The sequence below is a fragment of the Lissotriton helveticus genome, chromosome 1_1 (genome assembly GCF_964261635.1).
Source record: "Lissotriton helveticus chromosome 1_1, aLisHel1.1, whole genome shotgun sequence".
In the NCBI taxonomy this organism is placed as follows: Eukaryota; Metazoa; Chordata; class Amphibia; order Caudata; family Salamandridae; genus Lissotriton; species Lissotriton helveticus.
In genome coordinates this window covers 258,783,870-258,800,622 of record NC_136057.1, presented here as the reverse complement: position 1 = coordinate 258,800,622, position 16,753 = coordinate 258,783,870, and the positions used below count along the sequence as shown (strand labels likewise).

Genomic DNA, 16,753 nt, shown 5'->3' with positions numbered 1-16,753 from the left:
GAGATTATCCATTTAATTTGCCTTTTATAGCGTTTTTGATTGTTTTTTCAGCGGTGGTCCTAATAGCGGCACACGAAATTCGCAGGTTATTCAGTATCATTCGGATCAATTTGGGGAGCGGCGATTGATCTTTGAAGGTATTGCAACCAGCAATTCCCTTCTAGGGCAAAGATCTTCTGGAGGACAGCTTACATGGTGTTGGGCAGAGCTTTTCTAATCTTATAGTAGTTGTTTTCAAAGGATGCCAGGCTTCCCCATGTTTGCCCCTCCAGACAGAACCAGCCTTACATGGCAGTTCCGGAGGTGTGATGGTAGTCTGAAGGCTAGGCCTCGATCTGGTATTTATCCATGATGTTAACTAATTGTCCATGGTAGACTTCATGGCCATGGTCGATATCATTGGTTCGGAGGGTTGCTGCTAGTACTCATTTCATTAGGATGGTAGAACAGCCTTTCCCGTGTGCTGTTTAATTTTCACAGTCTTATTAATATTGATTCCGCCTTTGCCACAATGCGCAGCAAGTACTTTTTTGTTCCTCCTTTTGACTTTATCCAAACACCCAGGTAATTATAAGCATCATCCGATTTGATTTATCAAGGAGCCGGTCTTCAGATAAAGTTATTTTTTTAAATTGGATTCCCGAAGACTAGCACTTTAGTCTTCCTTAGTCTTAAGTCATTTGCCACCCTTCTGTTGGCCAAGTTGTCATTGTGCCAGGTTTCGAGGGCTCTCTGTAGCCCAGTTCTGGAATGGTCCAGGAGGATGGTGACATCAGCATATTGTAATATTGTGACCTTGGTGCTTCCAATTTTAGGTGGGATAAGCTTTGCTTGTTTCAGTGCTGCGCCATATCTGCAGTGTAGCGATTGAATATTAGGTACGCACGAACGCAAAATTGCTCAAGGGCATATGCAGTAAAAGCAGCAAGATGTACATATTTATATCATGGTGGTGTAAATTAATATGGAATGTATGGGAAACATCCTTTACCAAGCATCAATTACAATGCAGTATGTTGTTACATCGCAGATTTGACTACGCAAGTTGTTATATCGACTTGCACTGGAGAGCGCTCTAGCCTAAGGAATAGTGTAAATTACTATTCCAACACTTTCCCTACTGTACGTAGACTGGAGTTGGAATAGTAATTCAAACTGTCCCTAAGTCCAGCACACTCCAGCACAAGTCGATGTAACGAACTGCGTTGTCAGCACCGCGATGTAACATACTGCGTTGTAATAGAACGTGTTGTATCGTCATACAACCGGAATGTATACCATGCTATCTTGAGAAAGGGAACTAATAAATGTGCAGTAACTTGTTTTTTTTGCACTGCAAAAACACATTTGAGGTTTATTACCACAGTGAAGCAAACTGAAAGAAAAAGTTCACCTATTACTTCTTCACAGATTTTATGTAACATTAACTTTACCCTTGCAAACAGCTCCACTAATATTCACAAGGTCTCTTCAATGTGATTTTACCAGTATAATATGTCATTTTGTACAATTATTGAGGACGGGGGTGGGGCAGCATGACTCACTTGTGTCTTTGCCTGTTCAAGAATCAATCAATCAATCTATCTATCTATCTATCTATCTATCTATCTATCTATCTATCTATCTATCTATCTATCTATCTATCTATCTCAAGTTAGCAAGTTTTTTTTAAACATTGGAGATATGGTGATGGAAAACAAACAAATTAATTTAAGAATGACACAGGCAAATGTGAAAACATTTAAAACAAACATGCTTGTATTATCAAAAATATATAGCTTGAGCATAATAATTCAGTAAATGAATGCAAGTGTCAATGCAGGACTTTTCTTGTTTTTTGTTGCAACTTCAATTACCTATTTTTCCCTTTCAATAGGACATGTTAACTGGAATGATTACCCTCTGACTCCATATGCATTCCCTTTTGCCTGCAAATATTATCTGGAAAATCGGTAAGGCTCCCCTACTATCCAAATTTTTTTGGGCAAAAAAAGCTAAATCTTATAATGCGTAGGACTTCCAATACATTAAACCATACTACATTACAATAGCAATGTATCATGTTTTTCTAATGTAATACAATCGACACTCAAATCATCTGTTGTAGGGTCTGTTTCACTTAAGGTTTATTATCTGATTTCAAGTGAGGGTGAAATAGGTAAGAGTATACCCTTTGCTATAAAGATTTGTATTCGGTAAACAAATCAAATCAAATCAATCGTTAGTCGGAAAAAAATATCCATGAACGAATCGCACAGATAAAATTACAAGTGGATCTTAAAATTCTATACAAAATCCATGAAAGTGATCATAAAAGATGGACAGTTAGTTATACTGAAGCAAGATGCCGGATAACAAGCTGGCATTAACTCAATGGTATTCAGGTTATAGGGCATTATCAAAGCATCAGATGACGAATAATTAAAGGGCTATTCATTCTCATATCTTAAAATGTCCAGATATAGCAGCTGTTTCCTTCTTTGAATGGCATATGACATTCACTGACATAAATTCACATTATTCAGATTACTAATAAAATTAAAAGCTTCTTTGTAATACATCATTTTGTATTTTAAAAAAAATGGCCATAATATTTGTTTCCTAAAATCCCTATATAAAATTTACAAACAAGTAAAACATACAGTGTAGTCTGATTGGACTAAAATGGACATTTGGGTAGCTTTCACGAACAAAAGCCCATCTCGGAAAAAGCCACCAAAAAATGCAATGTGCCTTGTTGAATAAAAATCTTTGTTGAATATCTGTTACTAAAATAAAGTAGCTCGGAGCATTTGATTGTATATGGCTTGAGAGTTACATTGACACAGTTGGTTTAGCACACTTTATCTTTTCTCAGTCAGTTATCCTTTTCTCCCTTAAAAACGAGTTTAGATCTTTCTTACTGAATTGTAACACTGCCTCCAGCTTATGGATTCTTTAATCATTAGGATCACCACTGATAAGCTTGTTACGTCACTTAGTGATGATGGAAATAGTGCAGATCTATCAATTGATTATAGAGGAGTGTTAGAAAGGTATGCTTTTACCCTGTCACACCCATTTTCTGCGGTACTGATGCTAACTGACTCTGATTGTACCCTGTGCTCTGCTAACCAAGCCCCGGGTCAGTGCTAAGTGTAAAAAACGTACATGTAATAGGGTATCCTTACAACTGCTAATGACAAACCCAACATGGCCCTAGTGGATAACAGGGCCAGGGCTGCAATCTACCTATTAGTCCCTCGTACAAATTGGCACATGGAAATGTTTTATATCTGGGCGCAAGTAAGGAAGTGCCACACAGGCTACAGGTTGTACAGAACTCCTCTGCTCGATTGCTCTGCAAACTCCCCAATAGAACTGCCACCTCAGCCTCATTATGTGGCCTCCACTGGCTTTGGATTGACAATCGTGCCAAATTCAAAGCATTGTGTTACATGCATAAGATTAACTCTGGTGAAGCACCTCAGTACTTAAAGGCCTTGGTACACCAATATTGTCCCCCCCGCCTGCTTCGATCCTCTAACCAGCACAAGTTCCAAACCCCTAGGATCAGACGAGTCAGAATGGGTGGACGCTCCTTTTCCTATCTGGCCCCCTCACTCTGGAACTCTCTTCCCTACCATCTACGCACTGAACAACATTATCCTAAATTACGTAAAGACATAAAAACGTGGCTTTCTAATCAATAGTTCCCTTTCTTCTATTGTCTTGATTTTCCTTCTCATCTTTCTGCATTTCCTAGCGCCGGGAAACCTTTGGGTAGCTGTTGCACTGTATAAATGCAATAAATAAATAAATGGAGGCCCAGCAGATTTCCTGCACTTACATGTCTGCACTGCTCTGTACCTGCTGTCCTTTTAAAGGCAGTTCTATCTTGCACCCTGTTCTTTAAAAGGAAATTCTCACAATTGGTATTGACAGACCCTAAACATCCTTAATATATGCTATGACAATGGGGTTCAAACTACCTATAGATCCCTAGAATGTAATAGAGCATGGAAGGTTAGAGGCCCAGCAGATATCCTGTACTTGCTTGTGTGCACTGCTGTGTGCTTGATGTCTTTTTAATGGCAGCCTGGCTTAGCAGACTGTTTTTGTAAGTACATGTTGTGCAACCTCAACTTTGGTGTATGGGAACTTAAGGAGTGATAATCTATGTTATGTGTACATATTAGGCACCCCCAGTTCTCCCCTAAATGTCCTAGGAGTCAGTGGCCATTTAACTATAATCAGGGGCCTCATAAAAGATGTTGTTTATGCCCTGGTGAGGAAAACAATTTCATGTTTTCCCCACTAAAGATACCAAGCTCCATAGGCTCACATTGTAATACTTTATGTCTATATAACTATTGCTAGGAAAGGAATGGAAATTCTCAATGATTGGTGTTGATAAATGCAAGAATTTGCTACTGTTGAATTTATCATAACTAGTACAGAAGAGAAGTTAGGGCAGTTTCTCTTCTGTAAGCCAAAATGCAGCTTTCCAGTTCTCCCATCTGATCGGTAAGTCTTAACGGGAACATCACTTACAACGCAACTTTTACCACGCAGTGCTTTTACATCGCAGCTTTTACAACGCAAACCATTACAACGCATTGCGCTGGGGGGCGCTCTAGGATAGGGAATATATTTAATTTACTATCCAACACCTTCCCTACTATTCACGGGGACTGGAGTTGGAATAGTAAATTAAATAATTCACTATCCAGTGCCCCAAAGCACTATGTGTTGTAATGGTATGAGTTGTAAAACTCGCGTTGTAAAAGCATGCGATGTAAAAGCATGCGTTGTAATGTCGTACATCCGTCTTAACAGGCACAGCCAAGCTGCTTTGATTAGGTGATATGTGGCCTGTTTTGGGAAGTTATCTGATGGAGAGAGCTCTGCAGCTGTGGAGATTGGGTCTGGCAGGGGGGCTTGGCAAGTCAACCTGAGAGCAGACCAGTCAGGAATGCCAGGTGTACCGACCCCCATAATCTGTGCCCCAGCCACATGACAGGTTTAGGACAGAAATTTGCAGTGGAGACCTACTAGAAAAAAGACACCCTCTGGGTTGATTTAGATATTGCTCACTCCTCTGATGGGAAGTCATCCATGTTGGATTTTGGAAGTGCAATACTTTTTGGGACAATACGTTGCTATACTTTTAAGGAAGGTGTCATACTTTTGGATGGCACCCAGCATTTTATTGGACGGAGGTGCCCACCTGCTTTATGCCACAGAATACAGAATAAATGTGTTAGAACTGCATAGTCTCTCAGATCTGCTGCCTGAAACTTCAAGGACTGCACTGCTGGAATATCGATTTACATTCAATTGCTGTACTGTGAATGACAGTTCCTGCTGCACAGTCTGGTACTACAACCAAGGGGACTATGCTTTTCTTGAAGAATGATTAGGGTGCAAGCTACAGGTTAACAGAGCCCATTTGCGTCATCTCCATTAAGTTTCCCCTTCTTGGAGTGCATCCAGTGGACTTGTAAAGGTTTGGCGAGGTGCACTGTGAGAATTGTGGTCCAGACAACCCAGAGACTCTCTAGGAGATTCCAGACCTTTGGATTGGTGATTTGGACACTTTGAACCTACAAGGAGACCATCAGAAAGCACCTACTGAAGTTTGGAGAACTTTTGTGAAAAAGCTCCATGAGGTGACCGACCCAACCTCAACGGTCAAGCTGACTACTTTCAACAGTGACCTGTATTTCAGGTTCATTCCACTGAAAGCTCCGGAGTTCGAGATTTAAAGGATTTGACCAGGGCCTCGCCGAAAGTCAAGCTGGCAAACACTCTTCGGATCTGGCCTGCTGTGGAGGGTTAAGCGACTTCGGGAGGAAAAGCTCCCGAAACGTTTCTACATTTTGACTGGGGCCTTCTACCTAGTGTATTAAACATAGGCTCCATTGCGGTCGATCTCAAACTTTGACTTTGTCCTTGTCAAGTGCAACTAAATGTCCCAGAATGGGGCTCTATGTTTTTAAGCACTATAATGTGGTTAAGATTTAGAAATTTATATCTCCAGTTTCCTACGTTAGATGCTTTCCTTTTTGGTGTCTATTTGTTCATAAAAATATTTTCTAGTTTCATAAATTGGTGTGTGGTTTTTTTGTGCGCTGTACCTTACTTATTTGATGTGTTGGTGTTTTTAAATGCTTTACACTCCTATCTCCTAAGGTAGGTCAGCTCACAAAGGCTGAGCAAGGTGCTAATTTACTGAGACCATTAGTGAACCCTCTACCGTGCTGGTGGCCTTATTACTACTGGTGGGTGCATACTAACCCCTACCAAAAACCAGCTTTCCAACAGTTGGTGTTCAGTGGTGTGGATACAGACTTGTGTTTAAAGTACACCATACAGTAATTAGATAAAATCTTTAAAAATCCTCTAAATTGTCTAATAACAAAACCTTTGATTTTTGAATCCTTGAAATTTGGACTAAATTGATTTTTAATCCATTGTTATGCCTTTTCTACATTTTGTCTTAGTCTGATTGGTAGTTGCTGAGACCCAAAACCAGGGATACCATGAAGCTGGATCTGGCTATAATTACTAAGTTCAAAGTGGCTGAATGTAGGGTTTTATGTAAGGCTAGGGGACTACCTTCTACTTACAAAATTAAGATGGCAGGCCAACCCAAGAAATTGAATGGCAGGGGCAGACTGACCCCCCTCCCCCCAACGTCACCCAGGGGGAGGGTGATAATGATGCCTCCTCTATTGCATACAGCACTAGGTACATAACTCTAGATGATTGGCAGAGGGCAGGGTACCCAACACAGGAACCACTGCTGTCCCATGCAGAAAGGCAACTTGAGGATCAACTAGTTTTAAAAGCTTTAGAGCAGAAGAAACTAGAGAAGAAAGCAAGAAGAAATGGTGCCAGTAATAAAGATGAGGTGTTTGAGATGTTCAGGGGTGGTGGGCTTGACCTCAGGCTCCAATAGGCAATAGTGTCCAGGTACACAGAGGGGAAAGATATTGACACATGGCTAACTGCATTTGAAAGGATACTTGAGAAGAGGGAGGTTCACCGCAAGCACTGGGTTTATTTTTGTGGGAACTGATCCCAGTAGATGGGAGGGATAGGCTCCTGACCCTGCATGGGGATGAGGCAAAATCTTACTCCAACATGAGGCAATGCTTAGTTAGGATGTTTGGTTGGACCCCAGAACAATACAGGGTAAGGTCCAGGGAAACACAGAAGGTAAACACCCAGTCCTGGGTCAACTTTGTTGACATCTCAGTGGAGCCACTAAAAGGCTGGATTGGTGGTAACCAAGTAAACACATATGAGGGAGTGTGTATTTTGTTTTTGAAAGAACACGTTTTGACTCTTTGTGCACAAGAGAAGTTGTGCCAGTTTCCAGTAGACTCTTAAGCTGACTGGCCCTAAAGGGGTGGGGAGTTAACTGATGAGTGGGTGAGAAATCGGGTTTCCAATCAGCACCAGGGGGTAATCAGGAGAAGGGAGGACAGATTTCTCCCAGGTCAAAAACAGAAGGAGCCATCCAGAGACCTACAAAATCCTTAAGAAGGGAGGGGATACAAGCCAAGTTCAATGGGAAGGTGTATCAAGGAAAGAATAGTAGGTTCTTTGATCCCTCGAGGGTAGAAAAGTGCTTTGACTGAAATAAGCCAGGGCATAAGAACCCCCCAGATGGGTGGGCAATCCCCAAGGATTGCTAGTGTGGATGTGTAGAGTGCCCAAGAGAAGGGTAGGGAAGGGACAGAGTTAACCATAGGGTCTCTGGGTGGGATGGATATTGCAAACCTGACGGCCATTACCTACAAGAATGAATAAGTACAGGCAGAAGCATACCATCAATAGAACTGAGGTTGAGGCTCGGAGAGACACAGGAGCCAGGTTGACTATGGTTATGGACACACTGGTGTCTAAAGAGCAGATCTTACCTGCTGAGTTTCAGCAGGTGACATATGCAGACAGTAGGACCAAACTCCATCCAACGTTATGGTAGATTTGGAATAGAGAGCTGTGACAGGCCCTATAAAAGTAGTTGTGTCTCCTGAACTCTCAGTACAGTGTTTACTGGGAAATGATCTCAAAGCATCTGAATGTTCAGAGGTGGACAGAGGGCTCCATATGAAAATATTGGAGCTCCCTGAGTTGGTATGTGATGTTACTCAGTCAAAGGCTAGCCAGAAGGGAAATGATGGACACTTTGACCCAGTGGTGGCTGCAGCTGACATGAAAAGGGTGGGGGTAGAGGCAGGGGAGAGTGGAAGACAGGAAAACAAGAAAAAAAGAAAGAAAAAAGTACACATACCTACCTGCTGCTGTCCATCACCTCTAGGCTCCGATTCTCCCACACCTCGTCTTGTGCCCTTTCTGCTCAAGGAACTGCAAACTGCAGTTCCCATGATTAGTCTGCCAGACTCCTCTATGGCCAATCCTAGCACTTCTCGAGAAGTGCTGTGATTGGCCTGAGAAGGCTTGCTTTCTGCTCCAAAGAGGACCAGAAGCCTGTGCCTGCTGTTCTCACCATCCAGCAATGCAGCTTGGGTTGGGGGGAGATCAGTGTGCACTGACAGCAGTGCCCAGTGCACACCACTTCAGCTGCTGATGGCCCTGCCCCCAGGACTTGGATGATGTCAATGCTCCTCCACCATAATAGAGGAGCCGCCCTTGCTTGGACCATCGAACAACGGCCCAAGCATCCATGGATAAGGGCACTAACAGCCTGATTCATGTACGGGCCGTTTTGCGTGTCCCTAATAGCGATCAATAGCGACTCGCTATTGAGGAAACGCAAAACGGCATTCATGTACTTATCTGAGAAAAAATAGCGACTCGCATGCGGGCGCTAAAGCCGTTAGCGACCCACCAAAAACGCAGAATAATCGCTATTTCCGGCTACCTGCGATCGGGATTGCGACTCGCAATCCCGATCGCACGAGATTGCGCTCGCAATCCCGATTGCACGGGATTGCGAGTCGCATTCTCGCGGGATCAGGAAAACGGGAAGACGCATTCCGAGCACCGTGATGACATCACAACCAGGAAGCAGCCAAATCCCACCCCCAAACACCACAGTGACGCTAACAGTCGACTGTCCACGACGGAAAGCTGCCACCAACCCGCCGTTTGCGCATCCCGACCCCGCCTAAATAGCGACCGCTATGGCAGAGGACCCGCAGGCAGGACCCAGCAACAGCGCTGGCCGAAAGCGCAAATTGAAATTTTCGGAACAGGAGCTGGAGAACCTCATAGAGGGTGTGGTGGCCAACCACGACCAGCTGTTTGGTGCAAACTCCCGGAGGGTCCCGGAGCAGGAGAAGAGGAGGATCTGGGTGGGGATTGCGGCAAGTGTGAACTCTGTGGGAGTTGCGGACAGGTCCCTTGAGGAATTAAAAAAGCGGTGGTACGACCTCCGAGGGCGTGCCAAGGAGAGGGTTGCGGAGCGCCTTGGTGAGGCATCAGGCACCGGAGGAGGTGGCCCGACTGTCCCACCCAACACCCCCCTGGAGGACCGGGTAGAGGACACGTTGGAGAGGGAGGCGTGTGTTGGCGTCACCCCTCTGGACTCCTCCCGCCCCACCCAAGACACCCAAGGTAAGTGGCATGCGACTGCGACCCTGTCCCTATGACCGCCCATGACCAAATAGGCTCACTCATTGGCCCTTAGTCATGCCGTGCATCAGGAAATGCCCTGAAGCATTGTGGGAGACGTAGTATGTCCACAATGTAGTACTACCACAATGCGGCCCGAAAGGTTCCAAAGTGCGCAAATACACAGCCACCCAGGGAATGACACCCAGCATGCATGTAACATCTGCACGTCTGTCAGTCACATGCACCTAATGAGTATCCACTTACCCTCACAGGTGCAGGAGATAGCAGCGACAGTGAGAGGCTGCTGATCGACGAGGAGGCCCAGGAGGAGGAATCCCTACCTGCCACCCAGCCACCAGCCCCTGCGCCAGCGCCATCACCAGCAGCCAGGCCACCCACCTTGCCTGCAGCATCCGCCTCAGGCCCACCGGCTGCCAAGGCCAGGCCACCCACCTTGCCTGCTGCATCCGCCTCAGGCCCACCGGCTGCCAAGGCCAGGCCACCCACCTTGCCTGCTGCATCCGCCTCAGGCCCACCGGCTGCCAAGGCCAGGCCACCCACCTTGCCTGCTGCATCCGCCTCAGGCCCACCGGCTGCCAAGGCCAGGCCACCCACCTTGCCTGCTGCATCCGCCTCAGGCCCACCGGCTGCCAAGGCCAGGCCACCCACCACACCTGCCGCATCCGCCTCAGGCCCACCGGCTGCCAAGGCCAGGCCACCCACCACACCTGCCGCACCTGCAACACCAGCTGCTGCAAGACCTGCAGCTCGTCCACCACCATCTGGGCCAGCCACATCGGCTACACAGCGGCCGACCACCAGGAGGGGCAATGGCCACTTCCACGCATGCATGAGTGTGGAGCGGCGCATGCTGCGTTTACACCAGCGCCAGTCGCAGCAGCAGGGAGCCATCCAGCTCCAGCTGCAGAAGATCGGCCGCAATGTTGCGGGAGTGGGCGACAGGGTGGACCGCATGACGGCGGCCATTGACCGCATGACGACGGCTATGGAACACAACACTGCTGCGCTGGTGAAGCACCGAAGTGTTGCTAGCAGGCGCCACCACCAGTTGCTGAGCCGGCTGTCCACCTACAGCCGCTCAAATTATGCCTCGGCAAATGCCACCACCCTGCTTGCGCGCCGCTCCTTAACCCAGCAGCACCAACTCGTCCAGTGCTGCGAAGATATCACCCGGGTGCTGGAGCACTTGACAACCGCGGTCACCGCACTGCACGCACCTGTGATTCCGGCAATTGTGGGGGGTGATGATGCTAGTGAGGGTGCCTCTAGTGTCAGCAGCCACTCTGCCACGCAGGCCCCCCCACCTAGGCGCAGCGCAAGGGCTGCCCCACCTCCAGCTGCCCAGGAAGAGGAAGAGGCTCCCAGGCGCCAGCAACTTGTGCGCCGGAGACGGCAATGACATTGTGACAGGGACACAGACGCAGGCTGAACTTAAGCCTGCAATGGAGCGTCCCATGCAGTATGCATGAATACTGCTTTTTGTATATAGTTATTACGAACACCCATTTATATTTTTTGTGATTCAAACAAATACATTTATTTTGGTGCACACATACGCCTTGTGTAATCATTACAGTTTGCATGCAATTGTGATATGTGGGGTGGGGGAAGGGGGTGGGCTAGAAATTGTTAGCTGTGATGTGGTTGCGACGTCTGTGGCCTTCAGCTGGGTTCTCCCCGCGTGCATGGTGCGCATGTGCTGGTGGCCGGTCGTCCCCCTCAGATTCACTGCCTGAGATGTCAACAGGTATCCGGCGCTTGGTTGCAATGTTATGAAGCATTGCACAGACAGCCACAATGCGGCAGCACGCTGCAGGACTGTAATACATGGCCCCACCTGTCTTGTGCAGTATACGGAACCTGCTCTTGAGCAGGCCAAATGTCCTTTCAATACAGTTCCTTGTCCGGATGTGCGCAACATTGTAGCGGCGTTGCTGAGGTGTGGCAGGGTTGAGGTAAGGGGTCAGGAGGTATTCCCGTAGGGCGTAGCCACTGTCACCTGAATGAGAGGAGCAGATGTTGATTGCCTGTGCAGCGCAGTTACTTCATAGCAATGTGACATTGTCGACAAAGTGTACTTACCAAGTAGGTGTCCTTCCCCAAACTCTCCCCTGATCAGTCGTGTGTGGAGTCCGCTGTGCCTGAAGATAAAGGAGTCATGGGTACTCCCTGGGTACTGGGCCACAATGTCAGTGATGATGGTCTTGGCATTGCAGACCATCTGTATGTTGAGGGAGTGGTAGGACTTCCTGTTGCGGTACATATACTCCGTGCCAGCTGGTGGGCAGATGGCGACGTGGGTACAGTCTATGCAGCCAAGGACATGGGGAAAATGGGCAACATTATAAAATTGTAGTTTTGTGAGGTCCAAATCCTGTTGGCTGGTGGGAAATGTGATGTGCTGGTGGAGCTGGGTGAGCATGGCGTCAACAAAAGTGTGGAGGCAGCGTGACATGGTGGGCTGGGAAATCCCCCCAGCAGCGGCTACTATGCCCTGGAAACTGCCGGATGCCAGGAGGTGCAGGCTGCACAATACCTGCACATGTGTGGGCACAGAATTGTTTCGCCTTGTTGGGTGCTGCATGATGGGGTCGAGTTCTTGTATCAGCCAGGTGATCATTTCCCCATTCAGCCTGTATTTGGCATAAATCTGTTCTCTGGTTTGCCCCAGCAAGGTGACCCGCTGCCGGTAAATCCGTGCCTGCCTCATGCGTCTCCTCCGTGCTGCTCGCTGTAGCCTTCGCCGCCTCACCACCATGTACATCCCAGGCATTGTGGAACGCCTATTGCTGCTGCTGAATGTCCTTATGTGTGATTGGTCAGGCCTGGACCTGTTGGTGATTGGCTAACAGTTTTTCAAAATTTGGTTAATCATGGCTTTTATGGTTACCACCTGCTTTGAGTTGTCCTTAAATTGCGCCGCGCTAATGTGCGATTTAGCGATTTTTCGCTAATGTATTTCTTTCATGAATGCCGATTGAGACAGTATTGCGTTTCGCTATTCAATTCGCAGATTCCGTGGTTGGTCGCTATTTCATTTTCGCTAATGCTCGACTTCCCGGAGTCTGCGACTTTTACAGCGTAATCGCTATTCCGCTCGCTATTATTTTTTAGCGATTTCGCTATTTCGTACATGAATGCCGATTCCATGTTTTGCACCCGCAATTGCGTTTTCGCTGCCATTGCGGGCGCTATTTCGCTTCATGAATCAGGCTGCAAGTCTGGTAAGCCAGAGGTACAGCAGAAATCTGACCCTGAGGGGAGGATCTGTCCTCTGACGATGGGACTCCATTTTTACCTGAGCTGGCAGACTTGGCAGAACTGACAGGAGTAGGTGGACCCACCCAAGAGGAGTTTTTGCAGGGGCAATACAACTGTCCCACGCTTGTGGGATTGAGGTAGATAACCTTAAAGCACGAATAAGGAGATGACAGTGAGTTCCACAGAATCTACTGGGAAGATGGACAGCTCTACAGTGAGGCAAGAAAACTCCAGAAAGGGGCCACAAACAGGTTGGTGGTGTCCCAGAAGTACAGAGAGTTCATCCTGACTTTAAGTCATGATAAACCCTTTGCATGACATTTGGGGCAAAACAAGACTTGGAACCGGTTGGTAAACTGGTTCTGCTGGCCCCATATCTCTGAGCAGGTAAAGGAGTTTTGTAGCTCGTATGTCACCTGTCAGGCCGGTGACTAAACAGAGGGTATGCAAAAGGCTCCCTGGTAACCACTGCCAGTGGTTGGGACTCCCTTTGAGAGGCTGGGGTTAACATTGTTGGTCCCCCAGAACCCTAAAAAAATATATTCTGGTGGTAGTGGACCATGCCACAAGATACTCTGAGGCAATACCCCCCAGAACAGTCACTGTTCCTACAGTGGCTAGGGCCCTACTTGGTGTGGTTATCAGAGTGGGATTTCCAAAGAAATTTGTTGCAGATAGGGGCACAACATTACTCTCCAGCGTTCTGAAAGCGATGTGGGATGAATGTGGTGTTACCTACAGGCTCACCACCCCATATCACCCCAGAATAATTGTCTGGTGGAAAGGTTCAACAAGGCCCTGAGGGGCATGATCAATGGGTTGTCCGATAAACTCAGGAGGAGCTGGGATGTTCTCCTCCCATGCCTACCATTTGCTTAAAGGGAGGTCACACAAACAGGGGTTGTTTAAGTTCCGTTGAGCTGTTGCATAGGTACCCATTGAGGGGGCCATTGTGCCTGCTGAGAGAGTCTTTGGAAAAGCCTCTCAAGAAAGTAAAGGACAGTGTGCTTGACTATGCTCTAGGCATAGGATCTCGCATGTCAGAATACTGAAACATGGCAGGCAGGAAACTGGAGGCCAACGAGGAGCTCATGAAGCACTGGTATGATCAAAAGGCTGCACTCAGTAACCTTCAGGACAGGTTTTTTGAGTGTTGCAACCTGTAGCTCCTAGGGCTCTCCATGACAAGTGGACTGGTCCCTATACAATCTTTGAAAAGATGTGTGAGGTTACCTACCTGGCAGAACTCAGCAACCCCAGAAACCCTCTTAGGGTCCAACATGTCAATAAATTGAACCCTATCATGACAGGGCAGACATGACCATGTTATTGGTCACAGATGAGAGAGAAGAGGAAGAGATTAAACCTCTTTCCAAAAATGTGCAAGATCAGTCAGTGGAGGGAGATGAACACACCCCCAAATTGATAGGCCTGCAGCACAGAGACTACATTCAGGGTTCTGGGGCAGTTTGCTGGGTTGTTCTCTTTGAATCCAGGCATCAATGATTGGTGTGTGCACCTCATTGACACTGGTGACAGTCTACCTGTCAAGAATACATTGTAGATGTTGTGTAACCAGGTTAGAACCAGCATCATGGCTAAGGTGGCTAAGATGATGGAGATGGGGGTAAGTTAGCATTCTTAAAGTCCATGGGCGAGCCCAGTGGTGCTGGTGCCCAAATCTAATCCCTAGGAGTAAGAAGGGTTAAGGTTCTGTGTGGACTACAAAAGACTGAATGCAGTCACTAAGCCTGATGCTATGTTTCCCACCAAAACATAATCTTTCTGACTCCTTTTTGCCTCCATAAGCCTAGTCTTTCTCCCGGCTATTAAAACTTTATGCCTTGCTTGTCCCTCCATAACCTTCTTTTTCTCCCTTCTTTTTGTGACCTTCTCTCCAACAAATTGTGACCCTTTCACCCCTGTTTTGTAACATTGCATCTTTTTCCTAATCGTTGTCCTAATCGTTTTCTGATTACCGCCTAAACTTAACTTCCTCCCCCACACACTTTCCACCTTCTCCTAACTCTGCTGGGTGCCACACCCCTCCCAGGAACCTCACCTAATTGAGGTGACCCCACGCCCTAATGAGCAGGTCACTGGGCCAGCTCCTCGCACTGCAAGCTGAGCTCCCTCTAAAGCATGTAACCGATATCAGCTACTGCTCTCAGCCTCTCCCCATAACCACGTTTTCCTTCCACCTAACTTTAAAGTTTTTACCTCCATAAACAGTCTTTTTTCCTGCTCAGACATGAACCTTTTGCCTCCTTTTTGCCCCATAAACATTCTTTTTCCAGCCTAAACTTAACCTTTTGCCTCTTTCCCCAGGAATAGTCTATTTTCCTGCCTAAATTCAACATTTTGCCTTCTTTTTGCCTCTATAAAACAGTCTTTTTTCCAGCCTAAACATGCCCGTTTTGCCTCCTTCAACCTTGTTTTCCTCCCTCCTAATAAAACTTTTGCTTCCTTTTTGCCTCGATAACCTTCTTTTTCATCCACTTATTTGTGACCTTCTCTTCCACCAATTGTCCTTTTTTCCCCTGATTTGTAACATTGCATCTTTTTCCAAATTGTGTTTTCCCTGATTTCAGCCTAAAGTAACCTCCTTTCCCTAACTCTTCCCGCCTTCTCTTAACTCCTACCAGCACCCTGCCCCTCCTGGAAACCCACTTAATGGAGGCCGCAGTGCAACCCAATTGAGCAGGTCCTTGGCCAGCTCCCCCTGCTGCTGCTGGAGGCTACGCTCCCTCTCAAGACTATAACCGCTGTCAGCCAGACACCTCGCTACTGCTCACAGCTTCTCCACATAAACTTGTTGCCTCCATAATCAGGCTTGTTTCCCACTTAAACTTAACCTTGTGCCTCCATAAACATTCTATTTTCCCACCTAAAGTTAACCTTTTGCCTCCATAAGAGATGTTTTCATCCCGCCTAATAAAACGTTATGCCTCCTTTTCGCCTCAAAACCCTTCGTTTTCTCCTGCCTTTTCAAGCTTCTCTCATGCACATTGTGACTTTTTTTTGCCTAATCGTGTTTTCTGATTTCAGTTTAAACTTAACCTCTTCCACTCCAGCTTCCTGTCTTCTCCTGACTCCCCCGTTTGTCACCCCTCCAAGGAACCCACTTAATGGAGGCCTCAACACCTCGCTTCTCCCTGTGTGTTGAAGGTGCACCAAAGGCTAGCCAGTCTTTGCCCATAAGCGCCTTGACTGCGCCCAGTGCCAGTACCCCTGGATCTCTAACCACTCACAGCTAATCCAGAGCCGAGTTAACTACCCTGATCCCAGGACCTCAAAGCGATCTCTGCATCCTCACCTCCCCTCGATCAACGCTAGGACCCTTCTCCTGCAGACATTGCCAATTCTCCTTTGGCGTTGATCCAACTCCCCTCAGAATACACTAATTCAAGAGAGTGCCTCTTAATCAACCTCCAATCACTCCACAAACATGCCACAGAAATCTGGGTCATCATCACCCCACGTCATCTTCTTCAACGAGAGATGGCTCAACTCTGTTTATGCACTGGACATCGCCACCCCCACTCTCATCGGCTACAAGATCATACAGTGAGACCGAGTCAACAAACACAGAGGTGGTATAATCATCATCCAAAAAGCGACACTCAAATGTTCAGCAGCCACCAATGACACCCCCCACCCCATTTTGGAACACCTAAATTTCAAACGCAACACAGTCCTCCATCAGGGGCACTCAGGCATACAGACGAATATATGACCTTACTTCGCATGCCATTACTACGCATGCTTTCAGCGCGATGTTATCACATCACAAAATCCATGACTCTGCATATTTTTAGTGCGCAAACCATTACTACGCAAAAAGCATTTTTAAAATAGGAATCTTCTTTTACTTCGCAGTATATTTCCTTGCATACCACTA

At 46.8% G+C, this 16,753-nt stretch overlaps 1 protein-coding gene across 1 annotated transcript in view; it reads left to right on the top strand.

Annotated features, from left to right (window-relative positions):
- LOC144769175 (snaclec bitiscetin subunit alpha-like) overlaps positions 1–16,753 on the top strand; it is a 265,480-nt gene that overhangs the window by 140,085 nt on the left and 108,642 nt on the right. The window contains exon 6 of the mRNA XM_078653194.1: positions 1,877–1,952. Coding sequence (XP_078509320.1) covers positions 1,877–1,952 — 76 coding nt within the window. The remainder of the gene's footprint in view (positions 1–1,876; positions 1,953–16,753) is intronic.